The sequence below is a fragment of the Vicia villosa genome, linkage group LG3, assembly GCF_029867415.1.
Source record: "Vicia villosa cultivar HV-30 ecotype Madison, WI linkage group LG3, Vvil1.0, whole genome shotgun sequence".
Lineage (NCBI taxonomy): Eukaryota > Viridiplantae > Streptophyta > Magnoliopsida > Fabales > Fabaceae > Vicia > Vicia villosa.
The window spans coordinates 252,651-271,248 of record NC_081182.1 but is presented as its reverse complement, the minus strand read 5'-3'; the positions used below and the strand labels follow the sequence as shown (position 1 = coordinate 271,248).

At 34.9% G+C, this 18,598-nt stretch overlaps 2 protein-coding genes and 1 long non-coding RNA gene across 4 annotated transcripts; all 3 read left to right on the top strand.

Annotated features, from left to right (window-relative positions):
- Positions 1-662: 662 nt before the first annotated feature.
- LOC131659996 (uncharacterized) lies at positions 663-9,470 on the top strand. Its single transcript, XR_009300666.1, has 3 exons — positions 663-1,330; positions 7,924-8,035; positions 9,226-9,470. It is a non-coding gene; the product is annotated as an uncharacterized LOC131659996 (long non-coding RNA).
- Positions 9,471-11,722: 2,252 nt separating this feature from the next.
- Positions 11,723-13,878, top strand: LOC131659995 (probable nucleoredoxin 3). Its single transcript, XM_058929105.1, has 4 exons — positions 11,723-11,876; positions 11,991-12,146; positions 12,333-12,812; positions 12,905-13,878. The coding sequence occupies exons 2-4, from the start codon at positions 12,045-12,047 to the stop codon at positions 13,490-13,492; spliced, it is 1,170 nt and encodes a 389-aa protein (XP_058785088.1). The 5' UTR covers positions 11,723-11,876; positions 11,991-12,044; the 3' UTR covers positions 13,493-13,878.
- Positions 13,879-14,020: 142 nt separating this feature from the next.
- Positions 14,021-18,138, top strand: LOC131659993 (U-box domain-containing protein 52-like). Of its 2 annotated transcripts, none has more exons than XM_058929103.1 (10): positions 14,021-14,810; positions 14,889-14,995; positions 15,081-15,202; positions 15,325-15,527; positions 15,625-15,676; positions 15,755-16,046; positions 16,133-16,234; positions 16,341-16,769; positions 16,863-17,624; positions 17,736-18,138. In XM_058929103.1, exons 1-10 carry the CDS (start codon positions 14,597-14,599, stop codon positions 17,799-17,801), a joined length of 2,349 nt encoding a protein of 782 aa, XP_058785086.1. In that variant the 5' UTR covers positions 14,021-14,596; the 3' UTR covers positions 17,802-18,138. The 2 variants fall into 2 exon arrangements, with proteins under 2 accessions (XP_058785086.1, XP_058785085.1); XM_058929102.1 differs by having other exon boundaries at positions 15,755-16,049.
- Positions 18,139-18,598: the final 460 nt, after the last annotated feature.

Below are 18,598 nucleotides of genomic sequence, written 5' to 3'. Positions count from 1 at the left end.
AATGGCATGATCATCCCTGGTTTGCTCATTCTCCAGGATCTCTTCATGAGCAGGCCTAGGTGGACGTCTAGAGCGTCTTGTGTCAAGTAAGGTGTGGCTTAATGACTCCGATACTCCACTGGTACCATATGACGCTCAAAATCCGCCAGAGTGTCATCCAGCTCCCTGCAGACAATACTGATAGGAGCAGCATGGAGGAGAACATCAGAATGATTTGCACGAACCTAAATTACCGCACGAACCGCTCGGGAAGATACCTGCACATGATATTAGTCTCACATACTGTCATACCCCAAAATTTGCCCGGTCAACTCATGTCTTTTAATTCATCAAGGATCAAAGTTAAGAATTATGGGGTTTGACATTCCTATTGTCAAACCTGCGTTCTTATAAGATATCCTGAGTCAAAATGGGGGTTAAAATCAGAAAGTGCTTGAGCTCAGTCATCTAGCTCATCTATTCCGTCTTCTTGAGGTTTTTTAGTCCTTTCTCACAAATTACTCACATGGTTTATTATTTATAATTAGTTTAATCATTTTATTATTATAATTAACTATTATTAATTAGTAGTGGTTTTAATAATATTATTATTAAAATTATTATAATTATTTTTAACTATTATTGTTATAATATACCATGGATTAATGGGGTAGTAATTTATTTGGACTAAAAGAAAAAAGATCAATTGGACACTAGGCCCATGAAAAATAAAAACCTAATTTGGACATGATAAAAAGGACCATTCTTGGTAATGCTGAAGAGGGGGAACCCTATTTTCACTACCGGTTTCACGTACATACACACTTTCATACACATAATCCTAACCTCAATCTCAAACACCTGCATTCACTAAACAATTTTTGTTTCTAACAGCTTTTTCCCTTTTTTCTAACAATTTTCTTTGCACTGTTCATCATCCTCCTCACAAACAACACAACCTGTAACTTTTACACCCACACATTGCAACCATATAACAAACCAAAGCTATCATCGCCACGACACCATAAACAACATTAACATTATTTGTATGTAGTTTGTTTTACCGAAAAAAGAAAAAAGAAAAGAAGAAGCAAACAGCCCCGAAACTATACAGATCCACCACTCCAGTCGCGCGACAATCGCAACCCTCCGATCAGAACAACCATCCATAACAGTCGTCGGATCCGCTGACGAATACACAGCGCCTTCAATCGCTCAGACCGCCTTCAACCGACGCATCCAATCCACTCCGCCGCGTCGACCACAAGCCGCAACCCCGCTCCAACAACCGCCGCGTGTGTGCATCCGCCCTTTTCCGATTCGCCGTTGGGTCATAACGTTGCCACTCCAGGTTCCGTTTTTATTCCGATTTAAGTCATGTTGATATGCTTTTGTTGTGAAAGAAATAAAGAATTTGATAGAAGATTATGTTTTGAGTTTGGTGCTGGAAAGAACAAATGGGTCAATTATGATATCGTTTTTCTTCTAACTCATAACATGTATATGTTTCTTTTTTTATTTTCAATTTAATCTTATAACACATGTCCTACTTTAATTGGTTAAGATATGGAAGTTGAAAAGTCAAAATCAGGGTGTTATTGTTTGTTCTTTTATATATGTATGTGGGGTGTATTGTTGCTGTTTATGATGTTTGTTGTTAGAGAGAAGCTACCGTACTTGCGTTTTGCGGTTCATGTTTATGTGGTGTTGTTTCAAAATGCTAGAAAATCCTATTATTTTAGGATATTTGGAAAAGTCAAACAATTGGTGATAGTTAGTGGATATTATTTAATCTATAATAACAAAAAACATAAATGTAATTTTATATGCATAATCAAGGTTTAAATTCATTAATCGTTTTGATCGAATCTATCGATCACGATGATTAGTAATTTTTTTGTCAATACCTTACGTGGATTAATATTCTATTTGTTAATCTTGTTGATTAAATCTATTAGTCAATGCGATTAACGAAACAATAAATTAAGGTTCAAATTGTTAACCGTTTTAATCGAATTAATCGATTGCGATGGTTAATAATAAAATTACTAATTTACAAATTAAAATAACATTTATTTGGCTAAAGGGTTTCAACCATTTTTATTGGTTGCGATGATTAGCCTATTTCCTTTATTCTAATTCATTATCATTTTTAATCGAATCAATCGATTACGAAGGGTAATGATACAAATTAAATCATTTAAATTTCTAAAAAATACTTTTATTCGTTATTAGTAATAATTAAATCCATCAATTAAAATTGGTAACGATACAACTTCAAATCTGTTAACTATGGCGATTGAATCTATTGATCGTTGCGGTTAATAGTGCTAAATCAAACCAGGGTTGTACGCCCAAACACTCAAAATACATCTAAAATACACTAAACCACGATACTACAGGATTTTTATCCTGGGCAACTCAAAATGCCCTTTCAAATCAAATCCAAACTGCGATAGGCTGACCAAAAAGCCTCTAAAAAACACATCTAATCAAATTCAATTCTAAGGGGCGTACAACCCTCCCCGAACTACGTAGACTCTGATCCTCCCTAAGGAGGTACGTAGGCACTTGGCAACAAGGCGAGTCCCCCTCTTCAAAATTCTAATCATGTCATTATAATTCTGTTTGCCATATTTCTTTATGAACCCTGCCATGAAACCCTGATCTTTGAAATATTAGCCTTTAGGAAAGGGTTGAGGGTGCCTAACACCTTCCCTCGACCTGAATATAGTATCTTACCCTGATCTCTAAACTGTGTAGGGTTTCCTATTCGCCCTTCAGAATAGGTGGCGACTCTAAAGCTAAATTTTTAGGCAGGTTGCTACACATACCAACCATCTAGAGTATAAGGAAATATGGTTGAAAGGAATTCTTTCCGGCGAGTACTGTATGACATGCAGACGACTTCACCATGCTGAGTCCGATCAATATACACACGGAACAACAAGATAACATTATTCCCTCTGCTAGGGATAAACCGACAAGCAAACGGATAATCATCAGTATAGAACGAGTCACGTATAAACCCGCGAATGCAATGACAATGGACAAAGATCCATCCCTGAAAACAAATAAGAAAAAAGAGTATTAGTAACAAGTATTAAAAAATGTTGTTTGTAACTTAATAGTGGGATTTGGATATTATCGTAAGCAGAGTGCATGAGTTGTCATTTGCTTTGTCGTCCATTTACAACCTTCGCTCAGATTGGAGTACAGATAAACCAAGCATGCGGCACCCTAATTCCACTCGTGAATGAAGTTCAAGTCGATGAAATGTTTGAGGTAAGCCACATCCACGTAGTTTTCACTTTTATCCACAAACATGGACGTGCCAACCAAGAACGTGAAGAAGCACCCCAGGGCACACTCCATGTGGTAGGAAACCCAAAGATCATCGGCGTCTGGGTGTTTAGCTATATCCAAGTTATTGCCATACAAATCCACCAACCAAGCAAACTTGGCATGTGCACCCCCTGGTGCTTCTACGCTGCTCAAATGCTTCCGCAGGGTCAGCTCCCAAATAAGCCACCATCATATCCACTGCACCGACCCTACTGATCTTAGAATAATCAAGCAACCTACCTCTGATGAGAAGGTGTAGGATGCAAGCTACATCATCTAATGTAATACTCTTCTCACCAATGGGGTGGTGGAAAGATGACATTTTGTTATGTTATCTCTCAGCAAATGCAGTCTGCATGCCATGGTTGGTGGTGTATCCGGAAGCACAAAGACCTGCAAACCTGGAGTTTTTGAGTGTATTTTGGAACCACTCTTCCTCAGGCTGATAAAGATTGTGAATTGTTCTTGCATGGTTCACAGATTTCATACATCCATATTCCTGTTGAAAATAAAATATAACAATCTTAGTCGAGTTAAATTTGATCGCAAAATCAAAAATAGCACTGCTAAAAAATATACCTCTCCTAAGTATACCAGTAAAGAAGTGTCTGTGGGCCTTCTTGGAAAAGGGTCTGCAAGTGGGGCATCCTCGACAATTGGGATATACGGTATAACTAGGGCATCCTCATCATGATGCGCACAAATATGGGATCCTGACCCCCGTGATAGTCAACTCCTAGAGGTCGACACCTCCCTATTGTGAGGCAAAGGGAGACGACTCTAGCTTACTCATGCTGATGAGCCCTATCTTGAGAAACATACGCGGTTAGGGTGGGTCGCCCGAGTCTCAACCTTTCATTATTTTTCATCCATAGCCCTTGAAAAAAACATAACAAACGAGATTAGTATATGAGGAAGGAAAGAGTTCGGATATGTATCTTCGAAAACCTAAAAAAGAACACTACGGAGATACATTTCCGTAAAAAGCTTCATTCAGCTTCATTGGCAGTTTTTTTTTGCAACTGCCCTAGCCATCCAAGTATCATCCAAATCATATTATCAGAGTCTACACATAATCTATTTCAAATGCTAATGCTATCTAATGCATTAAAACTAACCTATTTGAGCTAATACATTAATCAAAAATCAAAATAAGCTAAATGAGAAACTTACTCAAAAATGTGTTGATAAGGGTGTAAAGTGATCTGATGTTAAATGCAGTAGTTAGATGGAGTTGAGAATGACAATATACAAGTAAATGTTGCTTCAAAACTTGACCTTAAGTGGAACTGGAAATAGGTAGAGTGAGGTAGAGAGAAGAGATAGTTTTGAGTTTTTGAAAAATGAAGAAGGAGAAGAGGAAGAGTCTGACGTGAGCTTTAAATATGTTCATCTAGTTTGGAGATGCATCTTTGAAATAGTTTTTTGAATTTAAAAAAAAAAATGTTTATTCGGAGATGTATCTTCAAACACATCCCACAAAGCCCTTCGAAGATACATATCTGAATTAACATGTGGTTAAAATGAAGATTTGGTGCATCCGACGATACATCTCCGAAAATAGGAGACATTTAAGAAATTTTACATAGGGTTTGAGAGAATGTACAAGGGTGCAATGAGTAGCTTCCTAAGATAATGAGGATTGTGCAATGATAGACTTGTGTAGCATAGTCCGATGATATAAGTAGGTCCTTTACAAATTTTTAAACTAGCTCCTTTGCAAATTTTTATTATAAAAAATTTCATGGATTATTTTGGTTTTCTATTTTAAAATGCACATATTCATACCAAAGGAAAGATATCCTTAAATACCAAACACACACTAAAAGAGTGTGAATATATATTTCTCAATTAGAAACATTGAACAATTAAATTTGAAGTGACAAAAGTGTTTCAAATTAAACTGAGAAAGTTTCATTTTTAAATAGTTGTACACTTAAATCAATCTAAAACGAACAAATTATGTTGACAAAAGTAGTTAGTTAGTTTGTTGGTTTAGGACATAATAATATGTTGACGAAAAATAGATATTATCCATTTTTTCTTTCTATTTTCCTACAAAACTAGTATTTCTCGTAATAGTTCAAATTGAGAACTTGTATGAGAGAATCTAGGATAGAAATCACAATCCTAAGTATTTTTTTAAAATTCAAGTTTAAATTAAACAAAAACTATTTCACCAACATTAATAATTTTCTTAGATAAATATCATAATAGGAAAATTTTGGTTATTAAGACGATCTCTGAGAATTTTTGGAATCCGAAAAAAAGAACAACGTTACATCGGTTTTGGAAATGTGCAAGACTATGTTGAAGGACCAAAATAATATGCCACAAGTCATAATCACCTATCACGACACCACACTGATGAATTCGGTTGCAACGGTTTTTCCTACTTTTTCGGCATTACTTTGTAAGTATCACATAACCAAAAATGTGAGAAGGCGAGTAAAACCCGCGGTTGGTACGAAACAAGTCAAATGTGAAGATGGTAAAGTTGACAAACCTAGTGTGGTTATTGAAAAGATAATGAATGCATGGAATAGTATAATAAATTCTTTCATGGAAGAATTATATGTCGAATTTGTTCTTTATTTGAGGAGTATTTGTGCGATATATCTATATTTGTTGAAGTATGTTGAGAGCACGATTTTGGATCAAGTTAAAGAGGAGATTGTTTGTACCTGGACCAATCAAGTTCAACACTTTGGCAATACAACAACTAACAAAGTTGAATCCGCGCATGCAAGACTTAAGAATTGGTTGGAAATAGTAAAGGTGATTTTTGTCGAGATTGAGATGCCATGAACCAAATGCTCTGAAACCAACATAATGAGATACAAACATATATTGGTTGGAGCATTACTGCATTAGAACACCAATTCAAATACAAAATCCTTTATTCACAGTTGGTTGATAATGTATCTCGGGCGGTGTTGAATTTTATTTTGCATGAAGTCAAACGAGCGGATAAAATTGGTTGTAATATAACAATGTAACATTATTTTCAAATTATGTCCTGCATAATTATGATGTTGTTTTCTACATAATCTGTTTAGGTGGATCCAGAGATGCATCTCCGGATTCCCCTTTAATTAATTAAAAAAACAAAATAAGGGATCATTTTGAGATGCATATGTGAAACGACCCTTATTTTTTGAAAAATAAGACAGCTCCGGAGATGTATCTCCAAAGTATATCATTAAGACATAATCATGTATGTGAGGTCCTTATTGCTCTACAAGTTCTATAAATAGGGTCTTCCAATACATTTTTTTGCACAAACTAGAATGTCTAGATATCCTCATCTTGCTTTTGGGTATTTCAATGGCATAACACCTCCACTTCAATTTGGATATGCGAGGGCACACTTCTCATCGATCTGAAAAGCAAACCGAATACTCTCCTACAATATCCAGAAAATCGGAGTGTTGTCAAGCTCGAGTACTATTCATCATCGATAGACAAGGAAGAGAAGTTATAGCTCACATTGCTCTAAATGGAGACAGGTGATGATTTGAAGGTGATGTGGAGTACCTTTTATCATTATTCAATAAAGTTTTCAATTGAAGTGGATGCGATGATTCAAAGATCAATCGACGATGTTGTAAGAATGTTGCAACGTCCCGAACTACATGTTTTTAATAACATGTAATGTTAAATTTATGTAATGTTTATTTTGGAGTTAATCTAAGTAATTTGAATTTCATTCTGCCATAGTTGTTTCTGCTTGATCTACCAGACAAAAGTTCTAGAGATGCATATCTGAATTGATCAATAACTAATGAACTAAAAGGTATTTCAAAAGTGCATCTCTGAATCAACATTTTATTCATATGGAGATGCATCTTCGGATCAATATTTTACAGAATAAGGATATCTCATCATTTTTACTTCAGTTTTGCGTGGAAAAGGTGCATCCGGAGATTCATCTCCAGATGCTGGGGGGTCATTCTAGTCTTTCCGCGGTGGTGTAGGAGAATGCATAAGGGTGGAATGAACATTTCCCTAGTATTTTTCTCTAACTTTTTTCTTGTCTCTCACACAATAATTAACCTAATTCTCTTTGTTGGATAATAACAAAGACTTGACTTACACACATGTGCTACCAGCCCACATTCATTTGAGTCACTCCAAATAGAAGAATAGCCTAACAAACATAACATAAATTTAACTTGTGATATTTCCAACTTTTGAATAAGTTAACTATAATAGAACTATAACCATAAATTTTCATAACCTTTTTTTGGTCATAACCATAATTTATAGGGAATTTCTTTGTACATTTCCATGGGATGAATTTCACCTCTGAAAATTCTAAAATGTCCTTTGGAGATGCATCTTCGAACGTATTCTTTTTTGAGATTTTTTTGAGTGAATTCGAGATGTATCTCCGATGATACTGTAACACCTGTATAATTTTAATTTTAATTTAATTTGGACATTGGATTAATAATTGGAATTATTATGAATTTTATGAAAATAATGGAAAAGAGGATGGTTTGTGGCATTTGGGCCATGTGGGAGATTAGTAAAGTAAGGGGTGTGTTGTAGTAAAGTCTTTACTAATTTTATTATTATTTTTCATAAAATAATTAGAATTGGGAAGAGGAAGGACAGAACGTGGAAAAGAGAGTCTGAAGGTTGGAACACGAAGAACTGAAGGAGAACTGAAGAAGGAGAGACCGAAGCTCAAGAACTCTTGACTAAGGTAAGGGGGGACTCTCCATTTAATCTCTATTATTATGTTGTGGATGATGATGTTGATTAGGAGTATTGTTTAGATCAATAGATTCTATGTTTTGATTTTACTGTTTGTGTTCATCATTTGGGTTGAAATCTATGACTGTTAATCCCTAAAAACTGAGTAGATTTAGGTTGTGATGAGTAAAATCGAATATAGAGTCATATACTATTGATGTTGAATGAATCCTATGCTGTTTAGAATGTGGAATTTCTGGTTTTAGACCCAAATCGCAGGCTGAAACGAATGGATTCGCGAAGAAGACGAATGGGTAAGTTGCAGGTTTTTGGAACTGCTGTCCATTCACGTATGGTACGCGTATGATACACGTATGGGGGGGTGGTACGCGTATGGTACGCTCCCCAATTGTGCATCAGAATGCACCTTCTGCTGATACGCGTATGGTACGCGTATGGTGACTGGCTGGTACGCGTATGACTTGTTGGTACGCGTATGTGTGTTTTGTGTGGAAAACCTGTTCTGCTCGTACGCGTATGATACGCGTATGGTGCGTGTGTTGTGGATTTTTGGCCCTGTTGGTACGCGTATGGCCAGCGTGAAATGCAGATTTTTGCTGTTTTGTGAATTTTGAAAGTTTGATGACGTGAACTTTTGAACTGATAAATTTGTATGAATTATTGTTATGTGATTTATTGAATGATGTTAATGTATATATGAACATGCTTGTTAATAATGATGATGATGATGATGATGATGATGAAGTGAGTATAAGATGATGTTACTCATCGTATGATGATGATGGAAGTATGTTGTATATATGTTTGCATGCATTCATAATCATTGATGAGGGCTGAATCCTAATGATGAGAGGATTCAGTGAAGGGCAAGATTCCCACTGTGTGGAATCTGTGCTGGCAGGGCCGTATCTGGATGATGTTAGATCGGTCGGTGGGTGATACCCATTGATGATGTTTGGTACCACATGCATAGTGTCAGTTTCATACATATGCATAACTTTTATAGCATGAATAATGTATTTTGTGTTATGATTTGATAATTGATGAAGATGTGTATGACGGAATGTCTGAATATGAAACGATTGGGTGAATAATATAACTATGATATATTGTTATTTATGATGCAATAACATTGGTTAACTGTGATGAGACTCACCCTTACTTGTTGTCATTTTTCAGATTGAGGATATCGGCTTGACTTGGTGAGGATTAGCTCATAAGTCGGTTTAGTAGTTGTATCGGGTGTCATGCTCTGGTAGATGTAACACTGGGAACGCGATGTTTTGAGTTCTAGATGATAATTCTATTTGTTTAAATTATTTTGAAGTCTGATACATTAATGATGTGATGTTGACTTAAGGATTTATTTCCGCTGTGTAAGCATGATAATTTGAATTATGAGTTATGTTTAGATTGTTCTTGGTGAATGCATGACATATGACCGAACGAGGTTTATTTTATTATGAATTATGACACCTTTCTGCATGTTACTCTGATTTAATTTCGTTAATTGCCGCGGATTATTAGAGGGGTGTTATATATACTATTTTTTGGAATTTTTCGGGTGGAGTGAAGACTCATTTTAGTCCCTCACAAAAACTGTAGAGGTCAGATTAGTCCCTGAGAAAAAAAAAGTTCATATTAAATCCCTTATAAAATCTAACCGAGGCATGTTAGTCCCTCTACTAATATTTTTTTTAAATCGATTTTTTTTCTTACTTTTGAACTATGATTGGACTGCTAGTGAAGACCTATTTTAGTCCTTCACAAAAAAAGGAGAGTCCAAATTAGTCCCTGAGAAAAAAGTTCCTATTTAATCTCTTACAAAATTTAACCGAGCCATGTTAGTCCCTCTTTTAATATTTTTTCAAATGGTTTTTCCTATTTATAAATTGTGACTAGACTTGGCAAGATAGACATGCTTTCAGAAATTGAGTACGGCTCAAAGGTTAAGTTCCTTTGCACATGGTCTTCAGAGTCTAAGTTTCCACCAAAAACTGGGTTACCTAGTTGTGACACATCATAATCTTATCATTTCGAATTTGAGTCATCAGATTCTGATCTTTCATAATTTGAGTCTCCAATAGATGTCCAGTCAAAAAATTTACCAGATTCAGACTTTGACTTTGATAAGATTAAAAATAGGAGTCTAGTTAGAGTTTAAAAATAAGAAAAAATCGATTTGAAAAAAATACTAAAAGAGGGACTAACATGGCTTGATTAAATTTTGTAAGGGATTAAATAGATATTTTTTTCAGAGACTAATTTGGACTCTATCTTTTTTTGTGAGGGACTAAACTGGATATTCACTGGCAGTCTAGTCACGGTTCAAAAGTAAGAAAAAAATCGGTTTGAAAAATATATTAGTAGAGGGACTAACATGACTCGGTTAAATTTTGTAAGGGATTTAATATGGACTTTTTTTTCTCAAGGACTAATCTGATCTCTAAAGTTTTTGTGAGAGACTAAATTGGACCTTCACCCTTTTTGGGTGAATTCGGAGATATATCTTAGAAGATACCATTTATTCCAATCGTCATCAATTTCTCAACAAAATTAAATAAATAGAAATAAAAAATTTCTTGAAATAGAATTTTTTTATTAATCCAATAAATATTACTATTTTCTATAATAATTATTATTACTATAATTATTATTTTCTACGATAACTATTTTAATATTATTCCTAATTGAGATATTATTATAGTTAATATTATTCTCACACTTATTTTAATATTATTAATATTTTTTATAATAGAATTTTTTATTATTCCTATAAATATAAATATTATTATTATTTAATAAAATTATTATTACTTTCTATAATAATTATTTTCTTGACTAAAATATATTTTATTAATATTTTCTATAATAATTATTTTCTTGACTTATATATATTTTATTACTATTTTTTATAAAAAAATATTTTCTTATCTAAAACTATATATGTATATTTTAATATTATTAAAGATTTTTATTAGTATAATTTTTTTAGTATTATATAAGATTTTATCAATATTTTCTTGCCTAAAATTATATTTTTTCTTAAAATAAATAATAATTGAGTGGAATGATAAATTATATTTTCAATCTAATCGATTAATGTGTTAAAATAAATTATATTTTCAATCTAATCTATTAATTTTCATAAATTTAAAAATAAGTGATAGATATTAATAAATTATTAATTATATGAAAAATGAAAATATTTAATACTCTTATTTTTAACGATTCAGACAATTCTAAAAATTCTCTAAATTTAAATTATGGAATTTATTCTAAAATGTACATCTGAATATCTCTAATTTTGAAAATAAAATTTATTTCAAAGATGCATCTCTAAATAAATTCATAAAAATTAAATTGTGGTGTTTCGGAAATGAATTTACTTTTAAAAGCACATGGTAGATAAGATATCTACATCTCCCCAAAAAAAGTCCGCATCCTTTATAGTAGTAAAAGCATATTCCCAACCTCTTGACAGAATTAAATTTCACCAGAAGAAAAGCCAAAACATATCACAAGAACCACAACATCCGTTTATTTTGTAGTATCTATAAAAACAAATATTTTTGTCAAAATAAATAGCACTAGTTTCAAATTTTTGTAACTTGTGATATTCTATAATAAAAAAAACTAGATAACAAACAAAGTTTCGTGTTCATACCATATATCATATGACATGACACGATAGATATCTCTTATTCAACCTGTCATCTACCTTTAAACCTTTCTTTGTCATACAGTTCTAAGTAACATCATCATCCTCATCTCATTTCTTCTTGGAGAAAGTGAAAGATTCTCTTGCAAGCATATGCTTTCTCTCTAAGGTTTATCTTCTCTTGCAAAAGTATTCATCAAGTGTGTGGCTTAGATTTTTATGGAATCAATTTAGATGTTTATTTTAAAACTCATATATTTTTCTCTCAATCTTGATTGTTTAGGTTTTCAAGAAAGCTTGTAAAGAAGAGAGGACTCTATCTTTTTCTGTGGCTCCTATGGCAGGGTTGAACTTTGAAGCTGAATATGTTGATAGCTTTGATGTTCTCAAAGTTTTTGCAGCTCATGGTGTAGAGTTTCTCTTATCTTCTCAAGGAAAGGTATATATAGCTTAGTTTCTTGAAAATTCTACTTCTGTATTATGTTTCTCTATGTATTATTATTGGTGTTGACGTGTTAGTGCCGGTGTCGTGTCTGGTGTCCATGTTAGTGTTTTTGTGCTTCATAGGTTTGTGATCTTGGTTAAACTAGTCTAATATTTTACATCTTTGAAATCATGATGTTAGGTACCTTTGTCAGATTGCAATGGAAAAATCATCTGTCTATTTTTCTCTGCCAACTGGTGTAGGCCTTGCAAGCTTTTCATTCCTCATCTTGTTGATCTTTATGAAACACTGAGGAAGAGAGGGGTAAATATAGAGATTATCTTTATCTCTTTTGATCGCGACGAGGACGGATTTAATGAACATGTCAAGAGTATGCCGTGGCTAGCGGTTCCATTTGATGTGAATTTGCATAGGAAGCTTATTGATAGATATCGGGTTGATCGAATCCCGTCGTTTGTTCCGTTATGTTCTGATGCCTTAACTGTTGATGAAAAAGTGATTGAGTGGATTGAGGATTATGGTGCTGATGCATTTCCTTTCACAAAAAAGAGACATGAGGAATTGAAAGATTTAGATAGAAGAAAACGCGAAGAAGTCAATTTGCAAGAATTGTTGACACGCGAAGGACGGGACTTTCTTATTGCTGGAGATGATAGAAAGGTATTGCAATCGCCTCATCGTCAAATCTTAGAGCGCATTCGTGAAAATTTCTAGTGGTAACAAACATGACATGTTTAATTGTTGCATTGCAGGTGCTTGTATCTGAACTAGGCGGGAAAACGGTAGGCCTATTTTTCGGGGCTTACTGGTCTCCTCCTTGCCGCGCCTTCACAGTTCAGCTCACCGACGTATACAATAATCTTAACGATACAAAAGGTCGCTGCTTCGAGATTGTTTTCATTTCAACAGATAAGGACCTGAAAGAATTCAATATCAACAAAACTAGCATGCCTTGGCTTTCTATCCCATATGAAGACAGAACAAGGCATGACCTTTGCAGAATCTTCGACATAAAGAAAATTCCAGCTTTGGTCTTCATTGGACCGGATGGAAAAGTCGTTAGTTTGAACGGTAAGTTTATGGTCTCCTCATACGGCGCAGAAGCTTTCCCGTTTACCGAATCGAGGGTTAAAGATTTAGAATCGGCTCTGAGAAAGGAAGGAGAGGCTTTGCCTCAACAGGTTCATGATGTCAAGCATGAACATGTACTCAAATTGGAAATGGCGAAAGCGTATGTATGCAATTCTTGTAAGAAGCAAGGCAAGTTCTGGTCATTCTTTTGTGATGTTTGTGACTATGATCTTCATCCAAGTTGTCTTGAGAAGGTCAACAAAGACTAATGTTGAAAGAGAATAGATTCACACAAGATTGCAACAAGTTATAGTGATTAGCCACTTTTGTAAGGGAAATGTCTTAGTATAATTACTCTATTATTTAAAGAAAAGTTTAGGCAAATCCCTTCCTAAAAGGTGTATGGGACATATTTATAGCATCCTTGTATAATAAATTTGATACATACTATGTGCATATGTGACTACCGCCAGAGCCGTCTTAAATTTTTGAAGGCACTTGTAGGCTTGCCACATTTCATGAGGCCATTTTACAGACACGGTTTAACCGTGACAAATTTTGGACTCTGTGCAGTTGCTGCCATCATAGACGGCCCTGGTGACTAATATGTGCACTAGTAAATTTAAATGCCAATTTTTTCAGTATATTTCTTAAACTTTTTGCATTACTTCTTATATTGAACAGTTTAAAATTTGCATATGTTGCTTGTAGTATTTTCTACTTTATTTTTTAAGTTATTATAATGTTATATCACCTACTGTGAAATAGCCATAGTTTTGAAAATCGGCACAAACGGACTCGTCAGACCAGTTTATTTGGGAATCGGTGATATATGTCAGGCTTGAGCGAATAGTTGGGTGGGCTATGTTATAGAATCGGTGCAAACCATTTTATAGAGACGGGTTTATTCGGTTCAGTCATGCATTTCGACTAATGATTCAGTGGTTTGACGTCGGTCACAGTTTTTAAAACAAAAAAACTGTATAAGCTTAAAATAAATCTCTAGGAAATAATAACTTTTTTAAAGGCTAAGTCAAAGAATGCCCTTAAAGTTTGGTAATTCTAAAACAAGAGATAGAATGGAACAGTATTTGTGGTTATTACATTTCTGAAAATAGCTCAAAATAGCAAAAAAAGAAAATCCAAAAATGGTTGCTACTTGTTACATGTGAAACATTGAACATTTACTATTATTTTGTTTTGAACACCAAAAGAATCTGCAACAAAATAAAACAAACCAAACACATAACCAAAAAGTCTTTTCCTGCAAAAAAAACAACTTTTAATGGTTCCTTGCAAAGCAAGAAAGGAGATAAGACATTTTGGTTTGTGTTCATTGAAAGAACACCAAGAGTTTTGGTAGAAAGAGAGGAATGTGGTTGCCAAAGAATCAATCTGATAAGAAGGATGGTGTAAATGGATTAATAGCAGTGGCGATAGACAAAGAAAAGGGAAGCCAAAATGCACTCAAATGGGCTATCGACAATCTCCTCGCACGAAACGCAACTGTAATTCTCATCCATGTCAAGGTTTTGGCGTCTTCTCTTTCTCCATCGCCTTCGATTTTCACCACAAGCAAATCTACAAGTAAGTCTTCATTATACATAATATCATAACTTTGCTCTTTCGAGCATCAATGTTGATTCGTCAGTTGGTTGATTGCAGGGGCCGCGATAAACGCTAATGGTAATGACAGTTTAACAATAAGCAAAGAACCAGAAGCTCACAAAAACATTTTCCTACCATATCGCGTCTTCTGTACGCGCAAAGATGTAAGTTGCTTTTCGTTTTAGAATTCCATGCATTATATAGAATTTTATCTTCTCTTCATTTTTTGTGTTGATTTACGTGGCGTAGATACAATGCAAGGATGTTCTACTAGAAGATTCAGATGTAGCAAAAGCATTGATTGAATATGCTTCTCAGGCAGGAATCGAGCATCTGGTTCTTGGATCTTCGGCAAAAGCCGGTTTGCTCAAGTATCAATCCATCTTTCTAACTAGCATCACATCTTGCAAAGTTTACTAGAAAATTTAGCTTCGATAATGGATGTAAAATCGGTATGTATGCGATTTCTGAAGGGTTTTTTTTCTCTTATCAGAAGATTCAAGGTATCAGATGTTTCTGGAACAGTGGCAAAAGGCGCACCGGATTTCTGTACAGTCTATGTCATTGGAAAAGGAAAGATTCAATCGATGCGATCTGCTTCTCGTCCTGCTCCAAGCATTTCCCCCCTACAAGTTAATGAAACTAGTATACAAGACCAACCAGACATAAATTTTGCGTCGGAACAAAGTGTAAGAGGTTAGATTCATTCACCATCACAAATCTAGTTCTATTATGTGTAAGTAATATCATATAAGCTTGTTGCTTGCTCACTAAGAAATATGATTTCTATTAGAACAAGAAAGGAATTCTTTCGATGCTTCGCAGGATGGAATCGATTTATTCAGGTAAGTGACATTACCTGAATGATTAAATTTTTTTATGGTTAAATTGTCATCTGAAGCGAAAAATGTTATTGAATGCAGGTCACCGTTCACCAGGAAAGGTTACAATACGAAACAATATTTGGAAAATTCAAAGGCGGATGGTGATATATCTTTTGTGAGTTCTGGAAGGTCGAGTACCGACCGCATGTTGCCTCCATTGTATAACAGCTCGGAGACGGGCTCTAGGATATCATTTAGCTCGGACCAAGATTTAAACTACAGCTTTGAGTCTATGTTTCAAGGAAGGAAGTCTATAGATTCCACCAATCTTGCTGAATTTTCATCACTAATGTTCGATAACGAAAGGCTTTCATCTTCTTCATCGCAAGCCGTGGTAGTAACGAAACATGAAATTGCGCATTTACATGTTTTCATTTCTTGTGTATATGGATGATTGATCTTGTGATGCAATTTTAGGATGATATGGAGGCTGAAATGAGGAGATTAAAGTTGGAGCTCAAGCAAACAATGGAAATGTACAACACAGCTTGTAAAGAAGCACTCACGGCACAACAGAAGGTACGAATTAACGTTTCAATATGTTCTTTGTCTCTCCAAATATATCAATTTTCGCTTTCGGCCCCTATATATAAATCTGAGACATGTTTTGCAATTTGCATGACAGGCAATAGAACTTCAAAAGTGGAAGTTAGAAGAAGAAAGGAGATTGGAAGAGGCGAGGGTAGCCGAGGAAGCTGCATTGGCAATCGCTAAAAAGGAGAAAGAAAAATCTAAAGCAGCCATTGAAGCTGCGGAAGCGCAAAAGAGGATAGCGGAACTCGAAGCACATAAGAGACTTCAAGCAGAAATGAAAGCACTTAGAGAAGCAGAAGAGAAAAGAAAAGTAATGGATGCTTTGGTAAATGTAGATGTTAGATATAGAAAGTATACAATAGAGGAGATTGAAGCTGCAACAAATTTTTTCTCACAATCGCTCAAGATCGGAGAAGGAGGATACGGTCCGGTTTTTAAGTGTCTTCTGGACCATACACCTGTTGCAGTCAAGGTTCTTCGTCCTGATGCGGCACAAGGACGGTCGCAGTTTCAACGAGAGGTAAGCACACAAGCAAACATGCAACACTACACACTAAACTCGTGGAAATTTTCGTCTTTTTTATATTTCCAAGTTAACATGATATCTTTGCAGGTTGAGGTATTGAGCTGCATACGGCATCCAAACATGGTTCTCCTCTTAGGAGCCTGTCCGGAATACGGCTGCCTAGTGTATGAGTACATGTCAAATGGAAGCTTGGACGATTGCCTATTTTGTCGAGGAAACACTCCTCCGCTTTCTTGGCAGCTAAGGTTCAAAATTGCAGCCGAAATAGGCACCGGTTTGTTGTTCCTTCACCAGACAAAACCAGAACCTATAGTCCACAGGGACTTAAAACCAGGAAACATCTTACTAGACAGAAACTTCGTATCCAAAATCAGCGATGTAGGTTTGGCAAGACTAGTTCCACCGTCCGTCGCTGACAGCGTGACGCAATACCGGTTGACAGCAACAGCTGGAACGTTCTGTTATATCGATCCGGAGTATCAACAGACAGGAATGTTGGGTGTGAAATCAGATATATACTCACTAGGGATCATTTTCCTTCAAATTTTGACAGCAAGATCACCAATGGGATTAGCACATAATGCTCAAAAAGCCATTGAAAATGGAACTTTTACCGACATGTTGGATCCTGCGATAACTGATTGGCCAATGGAGGCTGTTATGAGTTTTGCAAATATAGCAGTCAACTGCGCGGAGTTAAGGCGAAAAGATAGACCTGATCTTGGTAAGGTTGTGCTTCCAGAACTTAACAGGTTGAGAGTACTTGCTGATAATAGTAACCAAAATTCAGCACCAAACAGTCCTAATTCGACGAATGGTTCCCATGAGAGACAAGTTTCACTGCCGCTGGTAAATCTCTACATTGTTTTTCCAATCTATGATAAAAAAAAAAACAATTACGCTTAAGTTGAAACAATGTTACAATGAATACGAGCTTAAGCTATGTTGACTTTTTTGCAGGATGAAAACTGTCCTCTATCTCCTCACTCGGAGGAGATTCGAAGAAACACAACAGTTGGTTTTTGACAGTCAAAACAAGACCGAATTTGATCTCCGGGGAGGGTTCAATGTAAATTACTTAGGTGGTTTGGTTTTGTAGAATGTTTGACTCTTGAAGTTTTGTTTTTTCCTTATGTCAATATAGTCTGCAACAAAAGCGTGGCCTTTTAGGGCTTGTTTGTTATAGATTAAAAGAAATGTTAATAGATTATCAGTGTGTTATAGATATACATGTAAACATTTTTACGATACATTACAGATAGCCAAGCCAATTTTTTGTAATGTAGTAATAAATCTTTATCAAAGTGTGAGCAAACTACATGAACTTGTTGAAATATAAAAGCCTCATAAAAGTTAAAATAAAGTCCTACAAAGCTACAAGAGTTTTTCTTTCATAAACTGAAATTGTATAGATAATATTCATATCATAGAGATTCGACAAAATCGTGAAAATACATTAGTGTATTTTAGAAGGATATTTCCAGGAAATGCACCATCTTTAGAAGTGGATTGAGAAACTTTCAACTGAGAAAGACATGAATTAAAACAGTTACAAAACTATTGGGGGAGATATTTTTATATAACCAAGCCATGCTGTGTTTCAGTTATACATACTGTAAGTAAAAATAAACATTCACAACTCAAACCAATTCAATTAAAAATGATTTGTAGGGATTTAGACTGATTTTTAAAGCATTCTAAATCGGATCGATTGAAATTATAAATCAAGTCCGCAAATCCTAGTTTAAATGGCAGAAGATGAATTGTTAGTTAGAAGTCACAACGAGAGTTCAAATTGTTTTGTAATAGAGTAAAAAATTAAA

What these genes read in the sequence shown, in the direction of transcription:
- LOC131659995 (XM_058929105.1), top strand. Translation starts at nt 12,045, where the DNA reads ATGGCAGGGTTGAACTTTGAAGCTGAATATGTTGATAGCTTTGATGTT. An exon ending in TCTTATCTTCTCAAGGAAAG is followed by an intron (nt 12,147 to 12,332) that starts GTATATATAGCT and finishes TCATGATGTTAG; the next exon opens with GTACCTTTGTCAGATTGCAA. An exon ending in TTGCTGGAGATGATAGAAAG is followed by an intron (nt 12,813 to 12,904) that starts GTATTGCAATCG and finishes GTTGCATTGCAG; the next exon opens with GTGCTTGTATCTGAACTAGG.
- LOC131659993 (XM_058929102.1), top strand. Translation starts at nt 14,597, where the DNA reads ATGTGGTTGCCAAAGAATCAATCTGATAAGAAGGATGGTGTAAATGGA. An exon ending in GTCGGAACAAAGTGTAAGAG is followed by an intron (nt 15,528 to 15,624) that starts GTTAGATTCATT and finishes GATTTCTATTAG; the next exon opens with AACAAGAAAGGAATTCTTTC. An exon ending in GACAAGTTTCACTGCCGCTG is followed by an intron (nt 17,625 to 17,735) that starts GTAAATCTCTAC and finishes ACTTTTTTGCAG; the next exon opens with GATGAAAACTGTCCTCTATC.